The sequence below is a fragment of the Sturnus vulgaris genome, chromosome 10 (genome assembly GCF_052056855.1).
Source record: "Sturnus vulgaris isolate bStuVul1 chromosome 10, bStuVul1.hap1, whole genome shotgun sequence".
NCBI classification, from domain to species: domain Eukaryota; kingdom Metazoa; phylum Chordata; class Aves; order Passeriformes; family Sturnidae; genus Sturnus; species Sturnus vulgaris.
Genome location: NC_142252.1, coordinates 14385498 through 14412400, shown reverse-complemented (window position 1 = coordinate 14412400; position 26903 = coordinate 14385498). Strand labels below are relative to the sequence as shown.

Genomic DNA, 26903 nt, shown 5'->3' with positions numbered 1-26903 from the left:
GCTGATGTGAACCTGCCACCAAAAGGCTGAGCCTGATGCTGTGTCTGTCCCTGTCCCAGTATGTATGTGACTTGTGTTTTGTTGCCTTTCTGCCTGTCATAACAAGTTAAAAATATACTCTGGTGTATTTCTACAGTGTAGGTAGAGCATTCCTTTGAAAGTTCAAGTGGGAAAGTGATAGGCATTGGCAAAAATCTGCTGCTTTTAGACTGGTGCCAAAGGGACTTCGTCTCTTTCCCATTGCACTTGTCTCAAGGTCACTTTCAGCATCTTTTGAAGAAGTTGTACTTATCCCTGCCCATAATGCTGTGGTTGATGCCGTATCTGGGTTCTAGGAGCAAATCCAGCATCTGCACTTTAAACATTCAGTGAAGCTTAAAAGAAACAACTGTAAATGATGCCTGAGCTGGTAGAAATGCCTTGCAGTGAGAGCCATGGAGCTCAGTCTGCTCAGCTTTGGAGAGGTGCCAGTGTGCACATACCCTTTGTGCCATGAAAATACTATTCTCAGACTCTTTAACCTGGCACAGAAAGTCACAGTAAACACAAATGCTTGCCCTTGTTTCAGCTGAATGCAGTCAATGTGAACATTGGTATAAATATATTATATATATTCTGTTTGAATGGAATGCAGAGGTTTGTACATAAGGTCTGACCCAGTGGTAGCATGGGTTGTTCTGTTCTTGAAGTGGAGGCTGAGGGGAGAGTGGAGAAGGCATTTTATGCTGACCAAGACAAAGAAATAAATGCACACAAAAATAGACATGATGGCAGGAGGGGGAAAAAGCACAATTCCAGACCTTGGCTGGTAGAAAGTGTCAGAAGTCCATATGTCTCTATGCTCCCCTGACTGCCATAGCTCATTTGATGCTTTTTTGTTTGTTTTTGTTTTTTTCTGATGCTAATTCTCTTCACTTTCTTTCCCTGTGCAGTATGTCGAGACTTCGCTATTCTGGAAGATCATACCTTGGCCCATAATTTACAGGAACAAGAGAGTAAGTAGGAATGCTCTTCAGAAGAAACTGAAGCAAGCTTGTCCCAACATATATCTGGCTTTATTTGATTTTGCTAAGAAAAATGCTTCCTGCTTTTATTTAATTTTTTCCTTTTAATGGAATACAGTTTATTATTGCTGTCTTCACTATCCTGTAACAGTACACTTCACTCTCTTCCAGCTCACATTGTACCCCAGAGATAGTTGCATTTCATATTTCAATTTTGTGCTCTCCTTTAGAGTTGAGTTTGTTTATGCCATTTATGATAAAATTGCATGCAGGAGTGCACTTGGGGTTTTGTTGCTGTGCAAGGTTTTTAGAAATGACTAGCAATTTTGGAAGCTTCAAGTTTTATAGTCTGACCTGAAGTACAACCAGAAGAGGTCTGTTTGTTTACTTACTTCAGCATTGCCAGTGTCTGCTTTTTGAAAGGAGCCTTCCTTTTCAGACATTTTGAGATAGGGCAGCTGTACCCTAGAAGTGTTTATAAAGGAGGAAAAATAGTACAGCCAGGAACTTCAAAGTGACTGGTGCTTTTTTTTAATTATTTTTTTGCATGCTTATCTGTTACTTGGGGTATGTTTACATTGCAGTTTCAGGTGTGGTGGCCTCTCTAATCAGCTTCTCACCAATTTGGTATCTGCCAGTACCAAGTGCTAATGCCATTCCTGCTGCTCCACCAAGGGTGCAGCTGCTCATGCCCTTGGTGCTGGAACCTGAGACCACTGAATTAAAGACCACTCTGGGCTGCAGCTCATGTAGCCATTTTTTCTGGCAGGCGAAATCCATGTATGGTAAAGGACTCACTGGAGCACTAAGTTGCTCTGTTACTAAATATAAAGGTAGGGAGATTTTTGGAACTGATTCTGCTGAGAGTGAGAGGAGTTTTCTTGTGTAGAGGTTCTTGAGGACAAATAGGGACGTATCCATAATAAGTGTTTTAGGTTCAGCTCATCCTCACTGGCCTCTGATGGTCCCTCCCAGACTCACTTCATTCATCTAGGGTGATTTTCTGTGGTCAGAAAATGAAATTCAAAGCCTAAAAACCATTCCCTATAAACCTGGATGTGTTAAAATATGAAGAACTTGTTTTGGTAACAGACACATATACAACCCCCTCAGTGCTGAAAAGAGGCAATCTCAAGCTGCTAGCATAATTTCAGTTCAGGACTTTCCCACCTCTAGAGAGATTGCTTGGTGTTTCCCTGCCAAAATCTGTCTTCCTTTCTGGGCTGGAATCTCCCTCCCACTTGGTTTATCTTGTTCAGGCAGTGAAGTTCTGCAGCCTGATTTGAGGGTTCTTGTCTGTATTTATTTCCAGTTGAGCATCACTTGGCCACAAACGTTCAGCGTAATCGTCTGGTGCAACATGACTTGCAGATGGCCAAGCAACTGCAAGAAGAGGAGGATAAGAAAGCCCGTGCTCAAATCCAGAAACACCAAAAAGACTTGTGAGTTTGTGCTGGAGATCTTGGAATGGGAATGGTAGTCCCATTTGGTCAGAGCACTAATATCAGCTGCTTTGAGTTGACAGTGTGTGAGTTCATCAGACTTTTGTTTTTGTTTCTTTTTCACTCTGGCTGTCCATTGCTGTAAAAGTATCAATACCAGGCTCTGGCACAGAGGAATGAGAACAGGGTGGGAGTAGGTGGTCCTAGAGCCCATCCTGCTTTAGATACTGTTGCCTGTGGATCAGAAGGAGCCTTCCCATTGTACTGCTTGTTGTCAAAATGGGGTAACTTGGCCACTTGTGTTAACCTTGTTCCTGGCTTAAGTTCAAGAGTGAAGGAAGCATACCACAGAAATACCCAGTGCTACAGGGGAATCTCCCTCGTGTGGGAATTGCAGATACTGGTGTGTTTGCCCTGTGCCTGATGAATGCTATTGAGGAGCTGGGTGTGATACTTTTTGGTGTCCTGCTGTGCTGACAGCTGAAAGCCCCTGCATGTGTTTGCAGCTATTCGGTGTGAAATGACCTGGGAAGGGCAATTGCTGCTGCAGGGTGGCTCAGTGGGGATGAGTGTTGGGGGACAAGCCTTCTCTTGCAGTCACTGACTTCTGCAGCAGCTGTGGCAGGCTGTTTAATGAGTGATCCAGTTTGCCCTGCAGGTTTGCTCAGTCCCCACACAGCACATCTTAACCCTGTGGTCTGTGGTTTGGCTCTCCTGCGTGCCATGGCTCTCAGCTATGGAGCTGGTGTAGAAGTGAAACATGGCAGCACAGGGCAAAACAAACTGTGCTTTCCAATCCAGAATGGACTTGCAGACCTTTGGATGTAACTGATGGTTCATGAGACAGGGCTCAGCCAGATCCCACTCGTGAGAGGTGGCTGGATGGGGCTCCCTGCAAATACAAGGTCTGCAAGGCAGGATGCATCTCCCAGCAGCTGTGCTGGCTCCTGGCTTTTCTTGGGTTCTGGAATGCCACCCACTAGGTGCAGTTGGTAGTGTATCTCACAGTGTGGCTCATCTGACAGACCAGTGACAGAGCAGAAGAGCTCTGTGTTGCAGATGTGGGAGATACAAGACTAGCTTCAAAGCAGCGGCTCATGAAAGCATTGGAGCTGCAGCGTGACAGATCAGGCAATGTTTTCAATGTTCCCAGCACACTGGGTCAGACCTTATGTGCATATGTATCTCTAAAGTCTGTGCTTTTTTTCAATATTTTTGTCTTTATTACTAATTAGAGATGTGAGTGAGTAAATGACAACATAAAAATTGATTTTGTATGGCAGACATGATTCCTCTTTGTTACTTGCTAGGAGCTGCAAACAATTTTCTTGTTGTAGGACTCTGTAAAATGGGCTTTAAAAACTTTGTGAGCCAAAGCACAGGCAGAGCTGCTGATGTAAAATGTATCAGCAGGAGCTCTTCTGCAAGAATAGTAGAAGTTAGAGGCATCCTTTTTTAATTGGATCTTTTTCTTCCTTAATTCTTTGTATGTTCCCACTGTTTCTTGTCTAAGAGTAGCATGTTCTGGCAACAAAATAATCCCTGTTGTTGCTTTCTCAGTCATCTAGGACAATTTGACAAGGTGATAGAAGGTGTAAGAGGGCATATCTAAGGATTCTTTAGAAATAGGAAAAAAAGCTCTTCTTCTCTCTTTCAAATCCTAATTTCTCTCAGAAAGACTTTGTGAAGATAAATAAGAGAATAGAAACATTTCTTTTTAAGAATTCAGGGAAGCATCAAACCTGATTTTCGTGCTTCTTTAAAAGCATCTCTCACATCTAGCTGAGCAGCCTGCACACTGCTAAGCATAGTAGCAAGATTACTAAAATAAAATAGTGTGAAAATATGTTCTTTGCCTGTTTTGCTCCCAGTGCTGTGATAGTTCTGTTGCACTGATGTGAACAGTTCCCTTAAACATTGCCTTTTTTCCTCCTCATTTGACAACAACTAGTAGCTGAAGTCACTGAATGGGAGGGATCACACAAACTTTATTTTTTTTTCTCTTTTTTATAAACTGATGTAGAGTTTTCCCATCGTTCTTAACACTCCTGGCTTCCCAGGACTGAAGGACACATGGATGGGATGTTCAGGAATGGTAGTGTTTATGTTGCCCTGGCTGATTTCTGGGGTCTGGTTGTCACTTGAGCTCACACTAAAGAAACTGAAGGACAAGAAGAGCTGTCAAAGCTCTTGAACCTTTCTTATGCTCGCACAAATTAATATGCTAGTTTATGTTGCCTAACTAATCAAGTCTCAGTATTTAATTACTGCTGAGCAATAAACCCCCAAAACTAATCCTCTGTGGCTGTTCTGTTCTTAGGCATTGATGTGGTGTATTCCAAGATGTGTCATCAGAAAGAAGAAAATGCTTTTGTGTTTGCAATACTTCTGGTGTTCTTTGCTGCTAACGGAGAGGCAATGACCTTGTTGCTTTGGCTGTGAAAGATGATTAGTTGTTTTTCTGTCCTGTTTGTCTGCAATAGGATGTATTTTAAGCATTTAGCAAGTCAGTTTGTGCTGATGAACTTGGCACCTTAGCTCAGCTCACAGGTGCCAGGGGAACTGGAGACGTGCAATGCCTTGATGTGTCTGACCTTTCTAACTTATTTTCTACCTGGTTTCATGTCCTCAGAGCCTGGGGTTGTAAAGGATCCACTACCAGGCTCACTGACAGCCTGCTCCCTAGGATTTGCTTATTCAGCTATTGTTGTCTTGGGAGCTGTTGTTCTCTGCTGGTGCCGGGTTTGCCAAGGTCCCTTTTTAAAAGCAGGTTCAAGAACTAGATTTGCTGCTGTGTGAGCCCTCGTGGCTTTGAACAGATCTGTCCCCAGAGTCAAATGAAACACACATAGGCACGTGCAAAGATTGCCAGGTTTTATTACCTGGATGAAAAACTTGTGTCCAAAGATGCTTGACCTCTTGATAACTCCAGCCCAATTGCAGGTCTGCTTCCAAAGAGCTGTTGACAGAAATAATCTTCTTTTCCTTCTTGCTGTGTGTGCCTTTTTGTTGCCTATGAGAAATAAGTTGTTTCTTAGTGACATCTGTCCTCTAAATCCTCTTGTTGCAATGTCCTTCCTCTCCACCCTTGCCACATACCCACTCCTGCTTCTCTCCTCCTTCTTCACTTTCTGTAAAAGAAGGTTCTGTTATGCCACTGGCTGTTCCAGCCATGTCACATTTCTTGGTTTTGCAACAAAAAGTGCTTGTCTGCACTTAAAAGTATTTAAACTTCCTCTTCTCATGCCCTAAATTCTCTCCCAGTCCTTTACCTCCAGATTCACTAGGTCATTCATGCCCAGATCTTGCTCAAACCTAGAACTAGTTGCTCCAGCCCACATAGCACAGCTTTGCCATAGCTAAGTCTGTTTGCTTGTCTTCTACTCTTGGTAGTCTTCTCATCACCTATCTGATCATTGTCAGTGTATTCTTCAAAAGATTGTATTCTGATAAGGCAGGCTCTGCTTGTTGCTGCTCCCACCTGTTTTCCTCCTTTGCCTTGCATTTTAGTAGTTGCAGTTGCAGGGATTGACTTTTCTGACCTCTTTAGAGCTGCTCTTTAGCTCAGCCTCAACAATGCTGAAAGAGAGCTTTTAGTCTTTCTTTTCAAATTCCCCAGCCCATTTCTGAATTGCTCTGAGGAATCCTTGGGTATTCTTCCAACCTATTTGGTGAACATCAGAGCATGCTGCTGAGCATAGCAGGGTTCTTGCAGATGCTTTCCAGCCTTCCTGGTCTGTCTGGACAGCCAAACCTCTCATGTCTCAATTGCTCTGATCTCTCCCTATCGCCAGTTAATGCAATTTTGTGTTCCTGCATCCTTACTGGCAGTGTGGCAGTGGCTTCTTTCCTCTTGTTTTGACACATGTTGCTCCCTTGCCTCTTGGCCCTGGTCCTGCTTTTGTGTCTCATCCCACCTCAGTGGAGTACTGGAGTGCCACCTCCAGCCTCCACTTGGCCTATGTTCCATATTCCTGCACTTCCTTCTCTTTGGCTTAGATGTGAAAGCCACTTCCCAGAAATGCCTGCATTAACCATACCCCTGAACCCCTCCTTAGGTACCACATGTACAAAAATTCAGCAGAATTAGGTTGTTTGCAGACTCTTGAGAACTACTTTGACCTGCCCTATTTTGTGGTACATATCTCCTTTCTTAGCAATCAGCCTATGAATCTCTTTTACTTTGTACTCCGTGGATGTTTTGGGAAGTATTTTCTAAATTTGGCCACCAGTAAGTACAGGGAGTCCTGGTCCCCGATGAGGATTCATAGCTCTGCACTAACATTGAGTAATAATTCTTTTGTGTAGATCAGGTGGACTTTTTTTAGCTCTTTTATCCCTTTCCTCAGGCTGACTGATGCCTGAGACTTCAGCTGCCTATAATCACTGTCTCCTTGCCTTCTAGGGAACGACAGGACTGTGAGATTGCTCAGGAAATCCAAGTGAAACTCGCATTTGAAGCGGAGGAGCGCCGCAGGCAAGAGGAAAAAGACGAGGTAACCTTTAAAGCTGCAGGGATGGCAGGGCTATTTGTAGCAGCCCTTTCAGGGCAGACATTTCTTGGCCAGTAGCCACAGGAGTTGGCTTGCATGGTGACAGTCCTTGTCCTGACAGATCTCTGTATGCACAGAGATTTTGAGGAGTCCTGTTACAGGAATAAGATACAGTCATAGTCCTTACACTCAAGGGTCGTAAGAGTTGTTGATGCCAGTGGCCTTGCTAATGAAGAGGTCAAGTAATAGGTAAGTCTTGCTGAAGTGTTTATTGCCCTGCTGTGGGAATTGTAATAGTTTATACACTCTGAGACCTCCTTGCTTTCTCAAATGCTCTTAGGAGAATCCTGGGACATGATTTCTTTGTCTTTGAAGCAAAGATTTCAGCAGAACTCTCAGCCCAGCCATCTGTTTCTGGCTTCTCCATTCTTCAGTTTAGTCTTTGACAGCCTGAACACTCTGTTACAGTTTCTTGCTAGCAGATTCCTTTTGTGACTTCAGAGTGTTTCGCTGCTGCTTTTGCTTGAGAGTGGGTGGTGTGGTTTGTTCATAGTGCACAAAGGATTTTACTTGTTGGTCAACTCAGTGGATCAGCCTGTCGGATTGAGTTTTCAAGAAACCCACAGAGTAGAGGAACACCTGTGAGAGCCTGGAGTGTTTTTGATTTCAGATGGTTTCCCTGAGAAGCCTAAGTTGCCTCAAAATGTTCAAGAGGCACCTGGTAGCATACCCTGTATAGGAAGGGCTTGAACACAAGGCTCTATTTCCTGGAAGAGCCTGAAATAAGAATCTGCCCTTTCCTGACAGATGCATCGGGTTTTTTTGCAAAACTTCTTCTGCCATTAATTCCAAGCAAGTACTGAAAGGCTGCCCAGACAGATGGGAAGGGCTTGGCTTCCAAGAGGAGCTTGTGGTAACAGGGTGGGAGGAACACTTTGGCTACAGGATTTGTGCTTAGGAGGTAGTAAGTAATCTGTCGTATTTTTATCAGGAAGGTGAAGGAGATGCAGAATTAATGTTGACTTGTGGAATTGCACCTTTACTTCCTGCTTTGTGTAGAAAACTGCAGGGATATCAGGGGTCTGACATCAGGTCCTTGCAGCCTGTCAAACCTGCCTGCTGACCATCTTGAGTTGGGAGCAGGCTTCAGCTGACTGTGGCTTAAAGCAAAGAGAAGTCATAAATATTCTTTCTCTTCCTGCTGGTACGTGGGAAGTTCCCAAGTGTGGCTGAAATGTACTGAGGACTGAGGCAGATCCTTTCTGGAGTGCAGGGTTTTTAAATGAAGCACTAAGCCTGCCTGCCCTGCCTGCTATGAATCCTTTTTGGAAGAAGTGGTTTGTGTGGATTTGCAAGTCCTGAGCTGTCTCAGTCCTGGAGATAATGTGCTTTAGCTCTTATATTTATAGACTTACTGTACTTGCTAGAAAGGTTAATCTTTTCAGGGGAAGGAGTTTGTGGAGGTTTTGGTTTGTTGTTGTTTTGTGGCTTTTTTTTTTTTTTTTTTTTTTTTAAGGAGCCTGTGGCATCCCCAGATTTTCCACAAAGCTGGTTTCAGGGCAGATCTTACCTGAATCCTGAAATAATAGCTTGTACTTGAGCAGCCATCCAATGTCCTCTGGTGCTGGTTTGGCTCTGGAGGGTGTTGACTCTTAGTTTGCATTTCAGCCATGCCTTTCCTGCCTGCAGTGTCCACTTTACATGCATGGCTCTGTAAAGGTCCTGAGGATTAGGAAGGCTTAAATGAATAGCATCCAAAGGGGCAGCATGCCGTGCTGGTATCTCCCAGCTTTGCTCCCTAGCTCCAGAACGGTTTCACTGACTCACAAGCTCCTGGGCCTCAGAGGAGCAAGCTCCAGGGAACTGTTTGCAGTTCCTAGGCCTTGTTGATCCATTAGTCATTTCGAAGGAAAACCAATTAGGAAAATGGAGTGCTCTTTACTTTGGCATATCTACCAAAACTATGACAGAAGACAAACGGCTGCAGTCCCCACTGTGCTCCTGCCTTATGCCTAGTTTGCTCTTCCTAATGTCCTTTCGATTTTCTTTTCCTTCAAGTCTCTCTCTGTCAAACTGATGCATTTCCCTGCCTGGCATCCTGTAGTCCTGGCAAATTACAGCCAGTGTGAAGTGAGTTCACCGTTTGCTCTGGGAACTCCTGCCAGTCAGAATTGCCTTTAGCTGGACAGTCTTTGCCTCTGTGTTTTTCTTTCCCTGGCAGAGTGCAGGGGGGAGATCCAGCCCACTCCCATTAGTGGCTGTGCACTTCTGTGACTTCCAAATCCTTGTTGAAAGCCTGAGGTTGCATGTGCAGTCCCTTCTGCCCTGCTTTGGCCATTAGGGCTTAGCAGGCTTGTGTGCAGGAGGAGCAGGAACCTGTGAGTTTGCCATGGTGTTGGAATCTCAGCACTGGGCCTGGGTGAGGTTGGATACTGGTTGCTGACATGGCTCCTTGTGTCACCCATTATTATGAAAGCCTCATCCAGCCCAGGGGTTGAATTTGAGTAACTGTTGTTGCCATGTCTGAAAAATTAAACTTTTTTTTGGTAAGGATTTTAATAATTGAATTAAGAATTTGACTAAAAGAATCTGGAGATACTTTTTAGTGGTGATTTAATGTCTGTTTTCTTCCATCTCTGCAGGATATTGCCCGTCTCTTACAACAGAAAGAACTGCAGGAAGAAAAAAAGCGCAAGAAGCACTACCCAGAGTCCCAGGGACACACAGGCTATGAAGAGAGCTATTATGCAGAAAATGGAGGTATGTTTCTGCAAGATATAAGGTCAGGATCACTGCAATGTAGGTGAACCTGGTGGTCTGAAAACTGTTCAGGGAAACTCCCTTTATCCTACAGTCCTGCATTTAGCACTGTAGCATTACATCAGTTTCCAGGGTCAGAATCAGATTTTTTTATAATCAGGAAGTATTTAGTTTAAAAAAAAAAATAGCAGAGAAGACAATTTAATAGTTTTTATTGTCCTTGAAGCATCTCAATTACCATACTCCCTAACTCCTGTCATTTAGGTGTGTGTAAGTGCAAGAACAGCCACACATGCATGTTTTAAAAGTGCTTGTGGAAAAAGACAAAGGCTGATAAGGCAGTTACTGCTGTGTGACACCAAGGATGTGGGGGAGAAATGTTGGCAAAATTCCATGCTTGCATTTGAAGAGAAATGGTTCCATGTGCTCATTTGTGATGCTGGCACGGCTTCATGAAGGAATAAGTGCTGGTTCATGGAGATGCGTTTCAAAAATAGCTCCTGGCAGGTATGTACTCAAGCTGTAAAATTAGCACAACTGCCTTGAATGACTTACTGAAGAACAAGGTCATCTCCACAGAACGTCTCTGCTGTGATTATCATCTGGGACTGTACAGTCTGGAAATGATTTGATCCACAGTACTCTGTTGCTTCCTTTTGGTCAGCTTCTGTGATTGAATACAGACCTTCTTGAAACTGGGAGAAGAGAATCAGGGTGTGTTTAATTACAAAGCAATCTGGGGATGGCTTTGCTGTGCACTGGTGGTGGTTCCTGTGTTCTTTCTTCAAAAATGTGATGGGGAAGATGGGTTGCTTTTGATTAACAGATTGTGAAGATGAAGATCAAACCTCATTTCTCATTTTAACATCAATGCCATTGGCAGTTTTAAAGTCTTTTATTTGAACTTACGCTAAGTATTTTAGTTTAAATTTGGAAGAAGTTCAAAGATAGCCAAGAAAGTACAAAGCGCAAAGTTCAAAAGTGTAAAACAGTAACCAAGTGGAAGCTTCATGATCACAAGTCCTGCTACATGTACAAAGCTGGGAAAAAATGTTCTTGGAGTGTTACATCCAATCCACACTTCAGATTTTCAGAATTAAATGGGAGAAGTCCGAAAAAATACAACATAGCTAACAGTGTGCATGCAGAGATGGTAGGACAGGATGGATTTTTGTTAGAAATCAGCTGACAAAGCCTGTGACTTCCTGAAGTAAGACTGCAGTGTGGATTTGGAGAGCAGGATATCTTGTGGGTCTAACTTTTCTTCCTGCAATAATCCATAATTTTGAAGGTGAGGTAGGTGGTGTTTGTCTGGCTACTCATAGCAGTGCTGCTCTTGATCTGCACTCTTTAAAAGCTATAAAGGACTGGATTTTATGCCCGGATCATCTAGCTTGCTGTTCTGGGAACTCTTAATTACTTGAGCACCATATGATTAGGCTTCAGCAGCCTTGGTTTATATTGTCCTCATTAGTTGTAAATTGAAACAAGCAAAAAACCCTTGCTTTGTTTAAGTGTCTTTTGTTTTGGTGGGAGTGGAGGGTATTTTGGGGGCTTTTTTTTCAGTTGTTTGAGACTTAGGTAAAATTTATCCACATCCAGGAGGAATGTGGATTAGGTCTATTGCTCCAAAACAATCTGCACTCTTTAAAAGTGGAAAAATAAACATGAGAAAAGGCAGGGTTCCTCCAAGAAATGTCTGTGCCATGAAAAACATTTTTGTATTCACTCAGTCACTTGCTGCTTCACAAAATAACGCCAGGGTCTGTGGAGTGTTTACATGGCCCCTGTGGAAGGTGCCACAGGAACCAGCACCTGCTGATGAATTAATCACCCTGAGATATCCCAAAAGCAAATCTTCTGCTTGGGTTGTCTGGCATGGTTGTGTTACCTGCAGCAATCCTTTCCCAGCACGGCCAGGCTTTGCTCTTTTGTGTTCTGCTCTCTGCTGTTGAATATTTATTGAGCTTTCCTCAATGATAAATTCGAATTAATTTTTAGACCTTTGTGACTGTTGTTCGAAAATTGACTCTTGCTTTCAGGCTCTGGTCTCTGTTGTTCAGTAAGTCACTTAGATTTTTTGATTGGGTATTTTCTGTAAATCATATGAATAATCTAAAACTGAACAGAAAAATCCAAGCAGTTAAGGAGCAACCACAGCAGTTCTTGTTACAATTCATGGACTTTTAAAAATACACCTGTTCTGGATAAAAGTCACACGGACTTGTTTTGAAGGTGGATTTTCAGTAGTCTCTATTTTTGCTGGCTCTGAAAAAGTTTATTCTGAACAGAATGACTTGAAGGGAACATTCAGTTTTGGTGTGAGGTTTGTTTTTCTCCCTCTGAAATCTAGATGGATTGTGAGAGCTACTCATTAAAACAGAATGCAATTCACATGCAGTGAAATCTATTTTAAATATTTTGAGATACTATGAAGCAAACTCAGGATAGTTGAGGAGAGCAAAGTCTGCTGCTGCAGGGTTATTTTGATGGGGAGTTCTGTTTCAAATCAATCTCTGCTTCAAGGCTTTTTTTTTTTTCATTTTGAAAAGCTGCTGTAGAGAGATAGTAATTCACTGAGTGCAATGATTTTTCTTAGCAAATAGGTTAGTTGAAAAGATAATTCAATTAGTAGATTGCATGAGGGCAGATTGCTGCATCCTCGTAGCTCTTTCAGGTTTATTACTGAAACTAAAAGCAGAGAAGATTTCTACCTGCTTTCTGGAAAGCACAGAGGAAACAACCCCAACAAAATGCCAAGTAAGCAGCTTTTCTAGCTACAATGCTGAGGTCAGAAGCCTGGGTTTTGTGAAGTCTTATTCTGCCCTAAAATTTCTATCCATAACTGTCTTTGCATTCAGAGCTGAAACTTCTTTTTAAACAATGAATAAGTGCAGGCCCTCAAACTTGTGGGTCTGCAAAAGATATGTGACAGTCTGTGGTGGAGGATGTTTGGATGCTGCAGCTATCCTGTTCTTGCTTTTAAAGAAAAAAAAATCCTATCATACCTGTTTACTTTTCTGCTTTATATGGGTCTTTCCCCCAGTTAGGTGCGACTGGTTTTTTTTCTGATGAAAAACCTTATACCTGAAGCCAGGGCAAGACACCCATGCTTATAAACCTGACCACTCTGCTTGGCCCCTCCTGGCCTTATGCCCCTCATTGTCTCCCAACCTTTCCTGCCTCTTGTGCCCTTCTTTGCACCTTTCCTAGGTGGTTTCAGGATCCTGCAGCAGTGATGTGTCATCAGGAGATGAGCTGCTCTCTTGGCTGTTTTTCAGCCTCAGTGGCATCATTAAAAGTTATTTGTCTCCATATTGACTTGTCCTTGTCTAGGAAGTGCTCAGACACTTTTGGGTTGGACCTGTGCTTTCTGCTCCAACCTTATTGCCCTGCCAGCCAGACTGCCATTTCACTGTGTCCCCTCTTTTATCCTGCAAGCCTTATCTGTTCCTGTTATTATTTTTTCTTTCATCATGCTTTGCCTGCATTTTCAGCAAGCTCCTTCATCTCCCTGCTGTGAGTCTGGCCTCGAACCCCCATTAACCCCTGCACCACTAACTCCCTCGTTGTTTGTCCCCCCATTGCTCAGAGCAGCCCTGGGGTGACCCCAGAGAGCAGATTTCTGAACATCCCAGAGCACACAGTCATGGCAGGTGCAGGCACCAGCAGAGAGAGCGCCGAGGACCCCCCTCGCCTTTGCCCGGCGGTGTCCCCAAACACGGGCACTCCACCTCAGAGGGCCAGCGAAGGTCTCCTCAGCTGAGAGAGACCAGCAGGGGCCATCAGCAGGAGCAGAAGACAGCCAGCCAGGGAAGGTCCAGGAGACATCCCAGCCTTGACCTGGAAAGAGAGACCGAGCACCATGCTTATGATCACAGCAATAGCTGGGAGCTGCGGGAGAGGAGGGCAGCTGGCAGGGAGAAGGAGAGGAGACCTCTCAGTCTCGACCTGGAATCGGAGCATGGACTCACAGAGGAAGCACGGCACAGCAGAAAGCCACCAAGGCAAGACAGACAAAAGCATCTTCCCCTCCTTGAGATGGACCTGGAGGTGGAGCAGGAGGCTTGGCATCGGGGTGGCAGACAGCACCCTGAGAAACACAGATCTCACCATCAGGGCCACTCGTCACACAGGATGGCACGTGATGAGAAGCTCTATGATGCTGAATCTAGAGATGACCATAGGAGGGGTGAGGCAAGAGCCTACAAAAGGGCAGGACACAGGAGACACTCTCCCTCCCCTCATGCTGTGAGCCAGGGGAAGGCTGGAGACTGCCAGCGAGACCCAGGTAACCAAGTGATGGGGAGGGTGTGTGTGTGTGTGGGGATGGACCTTTGCGTGCCCCATACTGGCATACTGAGATACGTTTGGCTTCCTTGAAGATGCTTCTCTTCAGTATCTACCTGCAATGGGTACACAGGGAATCTTGCCTAGTTTTCTCCCTGATTTAGCAGGATTCTTATCCATTAATGCTCTTGTTCTATGTTCTGATGTTCCATGGCATTGGAGAGGATGAGTAAGAAGGTATCGTTGGAAGTGGTGCCCTTGTTTTCTTAAACAAAAGGTTACCAAATTTCTCCCCCCCTCACCAAACAAACCACCACACTATTCCCAGAGAAAGACCCCCCAGAAAACTCCAACCAACACCCAGTTTTTGTTTTTGTGATACATTTTGTGCAGTGGCCTCCTTGTACAGGAGAAAACAGAAGTAATGAAACACTGAATGTTAGGTTGTGGTTGTATTTTGTGGAGTTGAAGCTCAGGGCTGTAAGTGAGGATACTTCGCTTAAGCACTAAAATACTGAGAAGTTTTCATCCACTTCTTATTGAAAACCCTTCTGGTAACTTAATTCACTTTGGGCAAAGTTCACTAGTGGCACTGGGCACCTAACTGGGTTCTATTTATAAGATTCTTGCCAACTTCTGTACAAGTGGAATTTTCTGGGAAATGTGTACCTGTGTAGTTCCTGCTCAACAAGCACTTGGGAATTGGAGTCTTTAAAGATCCAGATCCATCTTTCTATTTTCAAAGCCACAGTGGAAGTAGGGGTGACCTAGTGAAAGTAGGAGTTTAGAGACTTGGATCTATCTGTCAAAGTGAAAGGCAGCTTATGCTTCAAGCCATCTAACTGATCTTCACATGGATAAGGTGAGGAAGATAATGTGTTTATGTCTCTGGAGATACTGGGACAATTCTTCATAATACAAACACTTTCCTTAGGGAAATAGAAAGTGTTAATCAGGTTTAGCTTTAAAGTAACAGAACTCTATACTCAAAACAAGAACTGAACATTATATGAAATTCAAAAATGCTTACTTGTCTGTTTTCTCATTGAATTGTAAAATTCATGGGTCATTCCAAGGAAGAATTAGTCTGAAAACTCATGTGAGCCTGTCCCAGGTAACCCTTGAAGCCCATGCTGCTTCAGCAGTGTGTTCAGACTCTGCTGTGCTCCTATCAAATGTTGGGCTGCTCTCTGCTGCCCAGTTTTGCCACTGTATCTGTATCAATACAGAGTGGCAAATTACAATTCCTTTGTTAGCATTGCTGTCACCAAAGACTGCTTCAAGGGACATGGCCTGTTCTGCCGTGGAGCTGCATGTGTTATCTAAGACAGGGTGTGTCAGATACTGCTGTGTGCCTAGAGAAATCTCCCTAAGGTGTGTGCTGCACCTCAGCTAAAGGTGCTCTCACACCAGCAGTGTGGCAGGTGCACTATGGTGATCTCTGGTTGTCTTGAGTGGGGGGTTGGCAGGTGGCTGAGGAGATGGCAGGGATCTCCTTACCAAAGAATTTGGAGAATGGTTCAGTTGATTGTTTTCTCTCAACTCTGTAGGCACTAATTTGAGGGGGATGAAACAAGCCATGTACGATGGACTCCGAATGGAACAGGAGTTGTCTGATGCAGAGATTGCTCGGAAGCTGCAGGAGGAAGAGCTCCTGGTAAGTAGAGAGGGTGCATTGGTCAACTCAAAGGAACTAAGACAACCAGCATGGACAACGTTAATTTGTCAATCTTTAATATATAAGAGTGACTATAAGACCTAAGGTCTTGCTTCTGTGCATTCTGCTAATTACCTTTGTCTTCCATACACACGAATGTGGAGTGGCAGCTGGCTTCCGACTATTAAGCCTTATTTTTTTGAAATAAACACCCCAAAATTAAAGTACTGAAGCAGAGTGATATTAAATGGATGTTTCCAGACAGGTGAGGATGGCATATAGTCAGTGTGAGCAGCTCAAAAGTGAGACAGGCTATTGCCCATCTTTGAGAGAGAAGGCAGCAGAGTGGGAAATGCATTGTGGTGTGGCCTGGCAGATACATGGGGGCAAAATTCATCTGCAAAGGTGAAATGGCAGATTGGAGTTGGGTTATGAGGTAAGTATTAGGGTAGCTAAGTATATTTGGAGAGGATGATGGTGTATTTGTATGGGCAACTACTTGCCCTGCCCAGTAGGTTAATGAGTATGATTATTTCAGAGATGTTAATTTTTTTGTCTCTGTTTTTCCTTCTCCACCTTTTTTTTTTTTTTTCCCCCCTCCAGGCTAATGAAGCAGATCAGAAGGCAGCTCAAGTAGCCCAAGATGAGGTAAGCAACAAGTCAAATACTTATGGAATACCTTTACTTGCAGAAGCTGATAAACAGTCCTTGCTTCCTCTGACCCTCTAGTTGTTAATTTCTCTCCCTGTGGGGGAAGCTTGGGGCTCCAGTGGGATTTTCTCCCAAATGGGTTTTGTGTATATGCTCAGGCTGGCCAAGCAGGGAGTTGCACTGCCTGTTGCAACCATGACAAAGGCAGGAAGGTCATGGTTCTGTGAGAGCATTTCTTGTAACTGAGCCCCGTGGGAGACTATCCAAGATGCTGTGAGATGAACCATCAACCCCTTTAAGGAGAATGGATAAAGAGCAGAAAGGTTCTGCAAATGCAGTTCTGGTAAATCAGGGATCTATTGGACATGCTGCATGTCACCAGTCTTAATTTTGCCCTGTGCCTTGATTTCTGGTCACAGATGGATGGAATCCTGGATTTGCACCCTTCCCATTCAGCTGTCCATGGGAAAGGATTTGAATAACTCAAACCCACAAGAGCAGTAAAATTGTCTGACAGTCTGTGTTTCCTTTTTAGGAAATTGCTCGGCTCTTGATGGCTGAGGAGAAAAAGGCTTTAAGAAAAGGGAAAGAAAGAGAAAAGTCTTCCTTTGAAAAGAGGAGGCATGATCAAGACTGGAAGGTATGCCAGGCTTCAGGAGGCACCACAAATAAGGTGCTGTAACGTTATTCCCATTTCCAGAGGGAGGTGAGTGTGTATGGTGAGAGCAAAAGGTGGTGATGCATCTAAAGGGTCTTGCTGTTTGTTATTTAGCTGCTTCCCAAGCCTTTTGGAGCTGCCTCCTTGGTTAGATGCTTTTGGCTTCAGCCTCAAGCAAGTTAATCCTGGGCTCTGGACTTGGAGGATGGCACTGGATGTTACAGTACCTTGTGGCCTCCCTGAAGCACTGTCAGTCCCTGGTGCAGGACCGTCCCTTTGCTGAAATCCTGACTGCAGCAATAAAAGCAGTAATTGGTTCTGTTTGTGTAAGGGCAATGCAGCTGCTTCAGTTGTCACTCTGCCTCATAACTGGCTGTGTAATGAAAGTCCTGAGTCTGTCGTGCCTGGTTTTTGTAGGAGTAACACCAGACAGGCTTGGCTGGCCAGCATGGAAGGGGATAAGAAACAGATTTTATGGTCAGCACTGCTAAGGTGCTAAAGGGGATATGGTGTTTAATCTTGGGGCCAGGTGGTGGCGCCTCTGGTGTTTCCAGCCTCCTTACTGAGTTTCAGTGGTTGCAGGAGCACAGCTGCCTGCAGCTGGTCCTTCCTGCTCAGCCCAGTCACTGTACCCAGATTCTGTTCAGCCCCAACTTCAGAACAGTCCCTTACTGCTGTCACACTTTAGCCCAAAAGCTGAGTTTGGCTCTGCAAGGCTGGGTTTTGTTTACTGAAAACGAGTAGTGATGCTGCCATTTGCATGTCTGTCTGTAGTTAATTTTGTGTGTAAACCAAGCACAAAGGACTGTGTGGAATTGTGGCAGTCCCAGTGTAGTGGCTGGTGTCTTGCAAGGCACACAGGCGAGCACATTTTCCTTCTTTCCCATCAGCCTGATGCAGGCGAGTCCACGCGCTCAAGGTCAAGAGAGGGGCCTGAAACTCATCGGCACAGAAGTGACAGGCCTTCAAGGTGAGCTTGAACTGTCTGGCAGGAATGGGGAATGCAGTTGGGAAGCTGAGTCTTAGCGAGGAGATGTGGGATGACCAGCCTGACCCACCCATAAGGGACTTGGTGGAAAGCAGGGCCATGGGGGGCGCAGAGCTCATGAGGTGTTTGGTGACGTGCGTCACTCGCTGTGTTTGTGGCACTTGTCCATCTTGGTCCCTGTGCCCGGTGCTCATGGAGATTGATGAGTTTGTGCAGTGACATTTCTTAAATGGCAGGGAAACTTTGAGAGGGTTAAACAGTTTCTGGGGATGTGAAACCAAATGTCAACTCTGGGCAGGAAGGAGTAATCACCATGGCATTTGCACAGCTGCTCCCTTGGTCCTTGCTCCCAGTTAAGCCCTGTACACAGCTCCCACTGCTGCATGTGAACACCACCCTGCAAGCAAGAGTATTGTGCTTTGGGGTGTCTCATGTCAAATTGGGAGCATGCTGTAGCCCAGTGATGCTTCTGAATCCCTTGATACTCTGGCTCAATGCCCTTCATGAGGTACTGAACTCTGGAAGTGAACCCAGTGGCTTTGATTTCCATTCCAGAAAGGAACCTAGAAATTCTTATTGAACTTGCAAGAGAAACAACAACTGGAGTGTGCTGGTGGAGACTGAGAGAGATCATATTAAAATATTCTGGGGATAAAACTATGCAAGCATTAACCACTTTAAAATGCTGCCTTTTGAGTGAAGTTTGCAGCAAACTTCATAATGGAAAATTCTTTATTTCCTGGCAATTTAAACCATTATTAAATGAAAGAGGTCCATGACAAGCAGTAAATACTCTGCTTTTCTCACTGCAGAAACAGTAAAGAGCTGTGCTCAGAGGAGCTGTTCTGCAGGCAGAAGGTCTGGGCCAGGCAGGGTTTGCATCAAACTGACAGTAACAGACCAGACAGATGAGATGTTGCTCTTGCTACACCGTTGTGCCTTTGAGTTATTTCTCACCATTCCTTTTTCACTGTGTTTGGCAGGTCTCAGCCTCTCCCCGATGATTTTGAACACTCTCGCTATTACACGAGCCAGCCCAGCCCCTTGCGCCAGATCCCCAAACCTGAGCACTCTCCTAAAGGTAGGATCAACCCCAGGGCTGCCCAGCACTTAGGCTGTTGTCGGCTGTTTTCCTCACACAAAGAGCCTGCAGGGGACAGAGTGATTTAGAAGTGATGCACATAGAGAAGGGGAATAGGAACTAATGCCCCAGCAGGCAGGTGATGCTGGGCAGTGTTTGGGTTGGACTTGAGCACATTGCAGGCTGAGAGACTAAAAAACTGAACTGAGTTGCCTGGAATTTGTCAAGGTGCTGTCTGCATGTCCTCTGTGATCTCTTAATGATGAATGACTGTAAATCCAGGTAGCAAATGACAAAGAAATAACATGAAGACAACATTATGATGGATTTTAAGTGACTCACTACTCTCAAACAATCCAATATAAGACAGAACTTCACCTGTCTGGTGAGCAGATGGGATGATCAGACAGAAATTTATCCTGAGAGCAGGCTGGTTTTATTCCTGTAGCATCTCAGCACTGCTTTGTTGGTTTGTTTCCTGAAATCACTTGGCACAGAGCAGTGTGGGTAGGGTTGCCCCTGCAGTTGTTTTTAGTCTGAATGCCTATTGTCTGAGTTATCTGTAAAGCCTCTGGGGAAGGAAGGGGGTGGTCTGAGTTTAACTCAATCTCAGATTTTTTTTTTCCCACTCCACTAGTAAGACTTAAATGTGGACACTTCCCTTTCCAAAACTTGGGTTGGTAAACTTATGGTCTGTCTTCATCAAGCAAGCTGGAAAGTTGATGGCACTTTATAGGATCTGTTTGCTTTAGTGAGACTGTGCAATGGGGCTGCAGCACCATTCACACCCTAGAAGAAATGCCCGTGTCTGCCTGTCTTACAGATCTATCCTTCCTTTTGCTTGAGTCATGTAATATGTAGTTCCCATTCTGGCCTTTGACTTTACCAGTACCCTAGAAGTCAGACAGACAGACAAGAGGGCAGGACAGGTAAGATATGACTGCAGGTAGTAATTTTTTCACCAGGATCTAGCCTCACAGACTGTTTCCTTTCTGTTTTGTTTTCCAGGTTCCCGTAGGAAGCAGTAAACTGTGCTAGCCTTTGCTTTGGTACTGACTCTTCTGTAGCAAACATTACTGGAATTGCCAGGCAACTTTCTCGATTCCTGACCTATTGGGAGCCCCACCCTCCACTCCCAGGATCATCTCTTTAAGTGTCATCATATTAAGGAAAACTGTTTGTTTCAATTTCTTACTCATCTGTGATGACTTGAGCAGTGCAGTGTAATCTAGCTGCCACTGAGCTGTGCAGATCAACCAGCTGGCTCAACAGCTCCCTCATACATTCTTTTCTTTTTATTTTTTAAGTTTGGCTGGAGCTCTGACAAATAAGACAAATTGAGTTTCATGTACAATGGAGGAAAATTGAAGAAATTAGTTGAGTTATGGAAATGCAGCAGAACATCAGAAGTACAAGTCCTTTCTGCATTAGGATAACTAAGCAAAGAGAACTGGAAGAGGAACAGTTTCTTCCTGGGTTGGATAGGACAGCTGAGCCAACCTGACAGTCATATGAGCTTGCAGGAAGGAGAGAGCATTGTCAAACATATACCAGCAAAAGCCAAACCTTGAGTCTAGTGAGAGGCAGAAATTGCCTATGAATTATTTAACTGCTGTATTTCTTTCTAGGGTTTGCAACAATCTGAATAGAGGGTGTATAGGCATTTAGCTCCAGGATATAGGAAAGACAGTTTCAACTGAAATTAGACCTTGTGTTCATGACTTAGGATTTGCCAGGGAGTTCAAGAAGCTGTGAGTTGTGGTTTGGGAAGACTTATACAAACACATCTATGTGTCTGAAGGGACCTCTGTGGTCACCTGCTTTGAGCTTTGAGTGTGGCAGAAGCCAAGGAATTTAATTAAAGCCAAGTAGGATCTCCTGTAACTCCTAGCTCAGTTGCTGATGCACTTGAGTAGAGTAACTTGTTTCTGAACTTGGGTATGTCTTGTAAATATGGGGCTGATGGAGAGAGGGCGTTGAACATCATATTCAAAATCCACAGCTACAGGCAACCTGAGCCATACATGGAGTGCTGAACAGTCCACACAATGTCTGTGCTTTTCCTCTTCACTGCTCCATCCAGCACCCTCACTGCTCCATTCAAGCCAGGCAAGCTCCAATCAGGAATAAAAAAAATCATTGCTCTCTGGGGCACAGCAGGGTCTGCAGGTTTGTTGTCTGTAAAGATTTTCCCATGCAGTGATTCCATCCTGGCTTGTTTTCCCTCCACTCTTTGAAAATAGTTTTTTTTTTTCTTGCACAAAAAAAGTAGCCTTGTCCTTGGTCTCCTCTCATTTAAATTTTTTAGTCCTTTTAATAATATTTTGCCATTATTTCCAGGTGTGTTTTTAAACTGCAAAGCTGAACATCTGGACACTGTCTTGGAGTCTGTTCAGCCAGGGCAGGTTGATTATTCATAGGCCAGCCCAGTTCATGGCAGTGAGCTTGACTGCCTTGCCCCTGCAGCCCAACCTTAGTGCCAGCACTGAGTCTGTCTCACCACTCTCTCTGTAGTCTCCAGCAGCTGCAGTTCTGCCTCTGGCTTTGCATAGGAGGGGAGAACCTGTGCCTGGGGCATGGAAACATGGACTTGTGTCCTTGCCACTGATCTGCCTGGATGAGGGGCCTTGGCAGCTCTCTGGAGCTTTGTGGGGAGGGAACACTTCTAATAAATAGGAAGAGAGCTTGGTTGTCTGCTGTTCCTCTAGTGCACAACTCAAGCCCCGAGGCAGCTGTAAGGCTTTAACCTTGGCTATTGTCCTTGGTCAGGATAGTTACTGGGCCAAATCACTGGGAAGACAGGACAACCCCTTTTTCACATAAATTGCAGGGGCAATACCACATTAATGTGGTGGTACCACATCACAAGCCCATGTCTTGCCTTGACCAACAACTCAAGAGACTTCAATCTCCTACCCCCACTGGCCCATTGGCAGCAGTTCAGTACCTGTGAAGAACCACATAACTCCAATAGATCTCTGTTCCAGGGATGCCCTAACCAAAAACCTCACCATGTAGGACTTTGTGTATGGGCAGAACCTGCATACCCTTGCTTCCAGACTGTGGCTTATCTGCCTGCATGGGCCCCTAAGTGACTTGCAAGGTCTTGCTTGCTGCTGGTTCTCAGGAAATATCCCAGTCAGCATTTAGATTTTATTGCCCTTGCCTTGTTCCCTCTTCTCATTCTGTCTCTGTCCATTCAGAAGTATTTATCTTGTTCAAAAGGATTCAGAAAAAAAAAACAACATATATGCTAACTTTTTTTTCTTTCTGAGTTGATAATTTGGCCCAGTGTGGCAACCTCATCTACCAAGGTTTTATTTTGTAAGAATTTATTTTTGTATTTCATGTAACAGTCAAAATTTCTACTGCTGAAAATGCCTTTTTTTTTTTTTTCCCCGTGGGCTTTTTCCTTCCATTGCCATCAGAGAAATTATTGTGAAATGGATGCCTGGTGGGCTTATTAAGAATTAATACTTCCTACAAACACCCTAGTCCAGGCACTGCTGCTTGTACCACCTGGTGCAGTCATGAAAACTGGATGGAGAAAAGTCCTGCCAAATCAGAAAGAGGTTGAGCTTTGTACTGGCTGTGCTTGCAGAAAACTGGTGACTCTCTAAAAGGCAAGGGGAAATCACCAACTAGGAATTCAGCCCTCCATGGGCCTCTGTATCTGGCTGTGATGGACTTTCTTGCACTGCAGTTGGCTGGTGTAGCTTTTGTCTTAACCTAGTCAGAGAAGTCATGAAGACCCTGAGCCCTGTGACATTCAAAGAACCCATTAATTCAAGAGGGGTGCTTGGGAGTATCCAAGTTGTTGGTATCAACGATAGTGAGTAGAAATGTGAGGGAAAACTCTGGTAGGTTTAGTTTGGAAGCTGTGTGGAGTCTGAACACCTCAGTGCCTCCTTTCTGGAGCTGTAGGATCTCCTTAGTGGCCAGTCAAGCTCTCTGGCCAAGACATCAAGAGATAAGAGCCCAGGAGAAGGATCCCAGGAGCAGTTGCTGCTTCCTAGGATGCCTTTGAGGGGTGCTGAATGCTTTATGATGGACTGTTTTGCTCTGTATACTCCCTTAGTTCTCATCCTTTTTTCTTTCTCCCCTCCTTTATTCATTTGCTGTCCCATGTAAGTGTTTCTCCTGTTTTATTACTCCATAGTGCTTGTGAAAAGGGGGTTCCTTAGATTTTGCTGGAAGGGGGAGAGAAATGCTAGGAATGGCAGCTGAGGAAAGCAGGTACTAAGTGGGATAACAGAGCAATTGTTCATCTTCTACATGTTGGGATCCTCATGCAGGTTAGACACAGGTTAGAGACGTCCTGTGTCAGAGATTTCAACTGGACTTGCATATTTAGTGACCACTTTTGAAAAGGGCCTCCATGCTCCTACTGAAGTCAACAAGAGTTAAGATCATGACTGAACAAGGAGCCACTTCCCTTGGGGCTCAGCATCCAGAGTTCTGCTGAGAGTCAAGGGGATGCAGCTTGTGCAGGTGAGATGCAAAATCAGCACCTTGTACATGTGTTCCTGGAAAGTGGCACGATGAAGCTGATCTTTAAAAAAAAACAACAAAAAACAGAGCAATATTTCTTTCCTATGACAGAAAAATGTTTAAGTATCTTCATTTTTTTGTTTACTCTTGCCAAGTTTCACTAGCTTTGCCTATGGGTTTGCTCTGGATTTAGTAGCATGTTGGAGCCCTTACTGAGCCCCTGCCCAGGTCATTCAGGTCCTGCATCCCTTTCTGACTCTGCATTAACAAGGCATCCAGTACTACGTGGAAAATTCATCTTGAAATCCTGGCACTTCCTAACCTTCCTAGTGGGCTCACCTCAGCAGCAAGAGCTCTCACCACCTCCTCCCCTCCATCCAAAGCACAATGGTCTGCAGAAGAGAGGTCGGTGACCTGGAGGGATCGTGCCTTACATGCAGGGATACTCGATGTCTTCAGCAGGCTGACCTGAGTCACCTTGCTATGAAACACTGTCTTAATATGGACCGTACAGCTTCCTACAGCAAGAAGCAGTTGTCACAGGGATAGATCCAGCAGGTTGATTTCATCTTTTTTTTTAAGAACTTCATGGGTTTGAACTTGGTGGGGTGTGGAAATACCAGCTCTTAAGGAATAGATGAATTCTCTCTCTCATCATTGAATTTCTCCTCTTGGGGAAGAAGGATTGAAGTTACAGATGCTGCAGTCTGCTTCTCTCTCTGTAAAAGGGATCTTGTATGTACAGTATTTTTGTATCTCTGCATTCCCACCTATCAGGATTTGAATCAGGATTGATAACATTCTCTACTTATGGAAAAAAGTGGGTTATTTTTACAGTGCTAGACATCTGTGTGTTTATTTTGTGCCAAATTACAGCCACTGTTACATTCTAGTGTTTTCAGTTTATTGCTGTTCATCAATGTGTATATTATATATTTTTATTATCAAGGTTTTTATTTTAATTCATATTATCCTGTATGCAAACTAACTGTGGATTGCTAATTTATATATATATATAAAGGGGAGCACTTGGAGACAGTGTGAGGATTCCCCTACTTAGTTTACACTCTCGTAATTGAGCACAGCCAGTCCACGAAACTCACTGCTTCCTTCACAGAGCAATCTCCTGTGTGTTTGTCCCCTGAGCAGATTGCTCCTGCTGTCCCTCCTGGCAGCACTGATGCTGCAGGACTGTGTGGGATGCAATAGGAGCTGGAGCACAACTCCAAGCACAGCCTGACAGGTGCCTGAGCTCGGTACTGTCCTGTGCCAGGGCGGGTGCTGCAGCAGGAATGCTCAGCAGGGTGGTGATGTCTGAGGTTTGCTCTTTATCTGTCCCCAGCCAGTGGACAGTTGGTTTTGCCACACTCTCCCAAGGTGTTCAGGGCTTAGTTTTGCAGCTGCTTTGGGAGATGAGTGTGGGGCATAGTCCCTTGCATGGAGCGCACCACAGGCAGCTTGTCTGTCTTCTTTTTGCTGCAGAGGTCCCAGTTTGCTGCACTCCAGCACATTTGCAGCACTGCTGGGGAGGTACTGGCTGTGCTGCACACAGGTGCCACTGGGACACGCAGTGGGACATGGGTTTCATGTTCAGGAGCTGCCCAAGCCTCAGCTTCTGGGCTGGAGATAGTATCAGCCACCTCCTCCCCATCAGTAGCATAGGGAAAGGCTTAGCTGGGAGTTTGGGCTCTTCAGGAGCGTCCCAGAGAGGACAGTGGCACACACAAATGAGTATTTTCTACTTCATGGTAAACAAGTTCCACTGTATCAGTGTTCACTCTAAGTAGACTCCATGGTCTGTCTCCAGCTGCATCTGTGCACTGCAATATAGTTAATTGCCTCAGATAAATAACTGCAGTTGTATCATTTAGCTCTTCAGGGTAAACTTTCAGCCTGTTGAATCTGTATATTAGCCATGCAATGAGGTGGATTAGTCAGAAGGCTTAAATTCCTCAGAGCTGCAAGTGTATCCTGCATTGTAACAGCTAATCCTTAAATATGAATTGCACACTGACAATAATCTGTCTATGCAAGCCTACTTTTGGTTTTATTTTGACTGTTCACTCTATAATTTTACCAGGTTTGGCATAGAACTTCTGAATGATGTTTAACCAAAGTATCATGTCTGTGTGTGTGTGTTTATAGCATGTTTTGCTTCATACTCCTCAATTGTCATCGAATGTAAAGGGAACATTGCCTTGCCCCATTTTGTTCAATAAACCGCTGAATTTTGTTATTCACCACTTCCTTCTGTCCCTCCGTGTGCTTTTCTGAAAACCTACGTGGGTTACACAAGAGCAGGGGAAAATAAGACTTTGATCCACCCTTTGTTCCTGAAACTTAGCTGCTTCTATCAACAATTATGTTCTTCCGCTGTAATAGATGTAGCAAACAAACAAATTTGTATTTAATTTGATTATTTTGTTGACAGACAGATGGAAAAAAGGCTATGTAATATCTTGGAAAAGATCTGGACTGTTTCATTTCCTGAGACTGTGATACTGAAAAATAAAGCAGTATGATTATTTGCAAGGCTAGGATGCTCTTTCTTATTTCATTAACATAGGTTTTATGTTTGCAAAAAGCCTGGTTGAAGATTTCCTCAAACAACACCTACTTACAGTGGGGGGATAGAATGCAAGAAGGAAAAATGACAAATGCCCTGGGCCTGACTGCTGTCTTCAAAGGCATCAGCTGAGGATGCAGCCACATGCAGCTGAAACATGAGCAGACCTGATCCCATTGTCACGTCACAAACTGTTTGTGACTGAACATGCTGAAATAAAGAGTAGGTTACAAAACATGAATTCTGGATCTTGGATCCAGACTGTAAACCTTTTCTAAATGCTTATTTACTCATTTCTCTCTGCTTGCCAATAATAAGCATTGCACAGGGGAGTAGAGAGCCCTTTAGCACCCCAGTACAGGGTGCACCAGCTTTTCCCTCCATGGGCCAGGGAGCCAAGTGAGTGCTCTGCCTCCAACAGAATTCACTTTTGGATTAGATTAGGGTCTATGTCACACCACATGCCTCGATGTCATCTTTACCTTCCACCAGCTGCATTTCAGAGCCAATTGGGTACTAGCAGTGAGTGGAAGGAGTCAGCAAAACACACATGGTTGGCAGGGGAAGAGCCTGGTTGTAGAAAAAGGGCTCTTGGGAGTGCCAAGAGCTCTGCCAGCTTACAACCTCTTGCAGCCTCTTGTCTGGAGTGACTGGGTCAGTTTTCTCTGAAAGGCTTCTTTCATGCCAGCCTTGGCACTTGCTGAAGGCTGTGGTGGGAGCAGGGCCAGCTGGAGCCCCAAGAAACATCTTCCACCTGGTGCAGTCATGTGCACACGGAAACTGGGTGTGGGGACCACAAAAAGAACACTGAAGAGGCCCTGG

At 44.5% G+C, this 26903-nt stretch overlaps 1 protein-coding gene across 2 annotated transcripts in view; it reads left to right on the top strand.

Annotated features, from left to right (window-relative positions):
• CCDC50 (coiled-coil domain containing 50) overlaps positions 1–20914 on the top strand; it is a 37612-nt gene extending 16698 nt beyond the window's left edge. Inside the window, exons 2-12 of one of the 2 annotated variants that reach the window (XM_088170899.1) lie at positions 933–995; positions 2317–2446; positions 6852–6942; positions 9582–9699; positions 13292–13990; positions 15540–15646; positions 16250–16294; positions 16833–16937; positions 17846–17925; positions 18927–19024; positions 20033–20186. In XM_088170899.1, coding sequence (XP_088027025.1) covers positions 933–995; positions 2317–2446; positions 6852–6942; positions 9582–9699; positions 13292–13990; positions 15540–15646; positions 16250–16294; positions 16833–16937; positions 17846–17925; positions 18927–19024; positions 20033–20052 — 1556 coding nt within the window. In that variant the 3' untranslated portion in view covers positions 20053–20186. Of the gene's footprint in view, positions 1–932; positions 996–2316; positions 2447–6851; positions 6943–9581; positions 9700–13291; positions 13991–15539; positions 15647–16249; positions 16295–16832; positions 16938–17845; positions 17926–18926; positions 19025–20032 lie in introns of both variants that reach the window. The other variant, XM_014891593.2, reaches the window with a different exon arrangement.
• The last annotated feature ends 5989 nt before the right edge of the window (positions 20915–26903 follow it).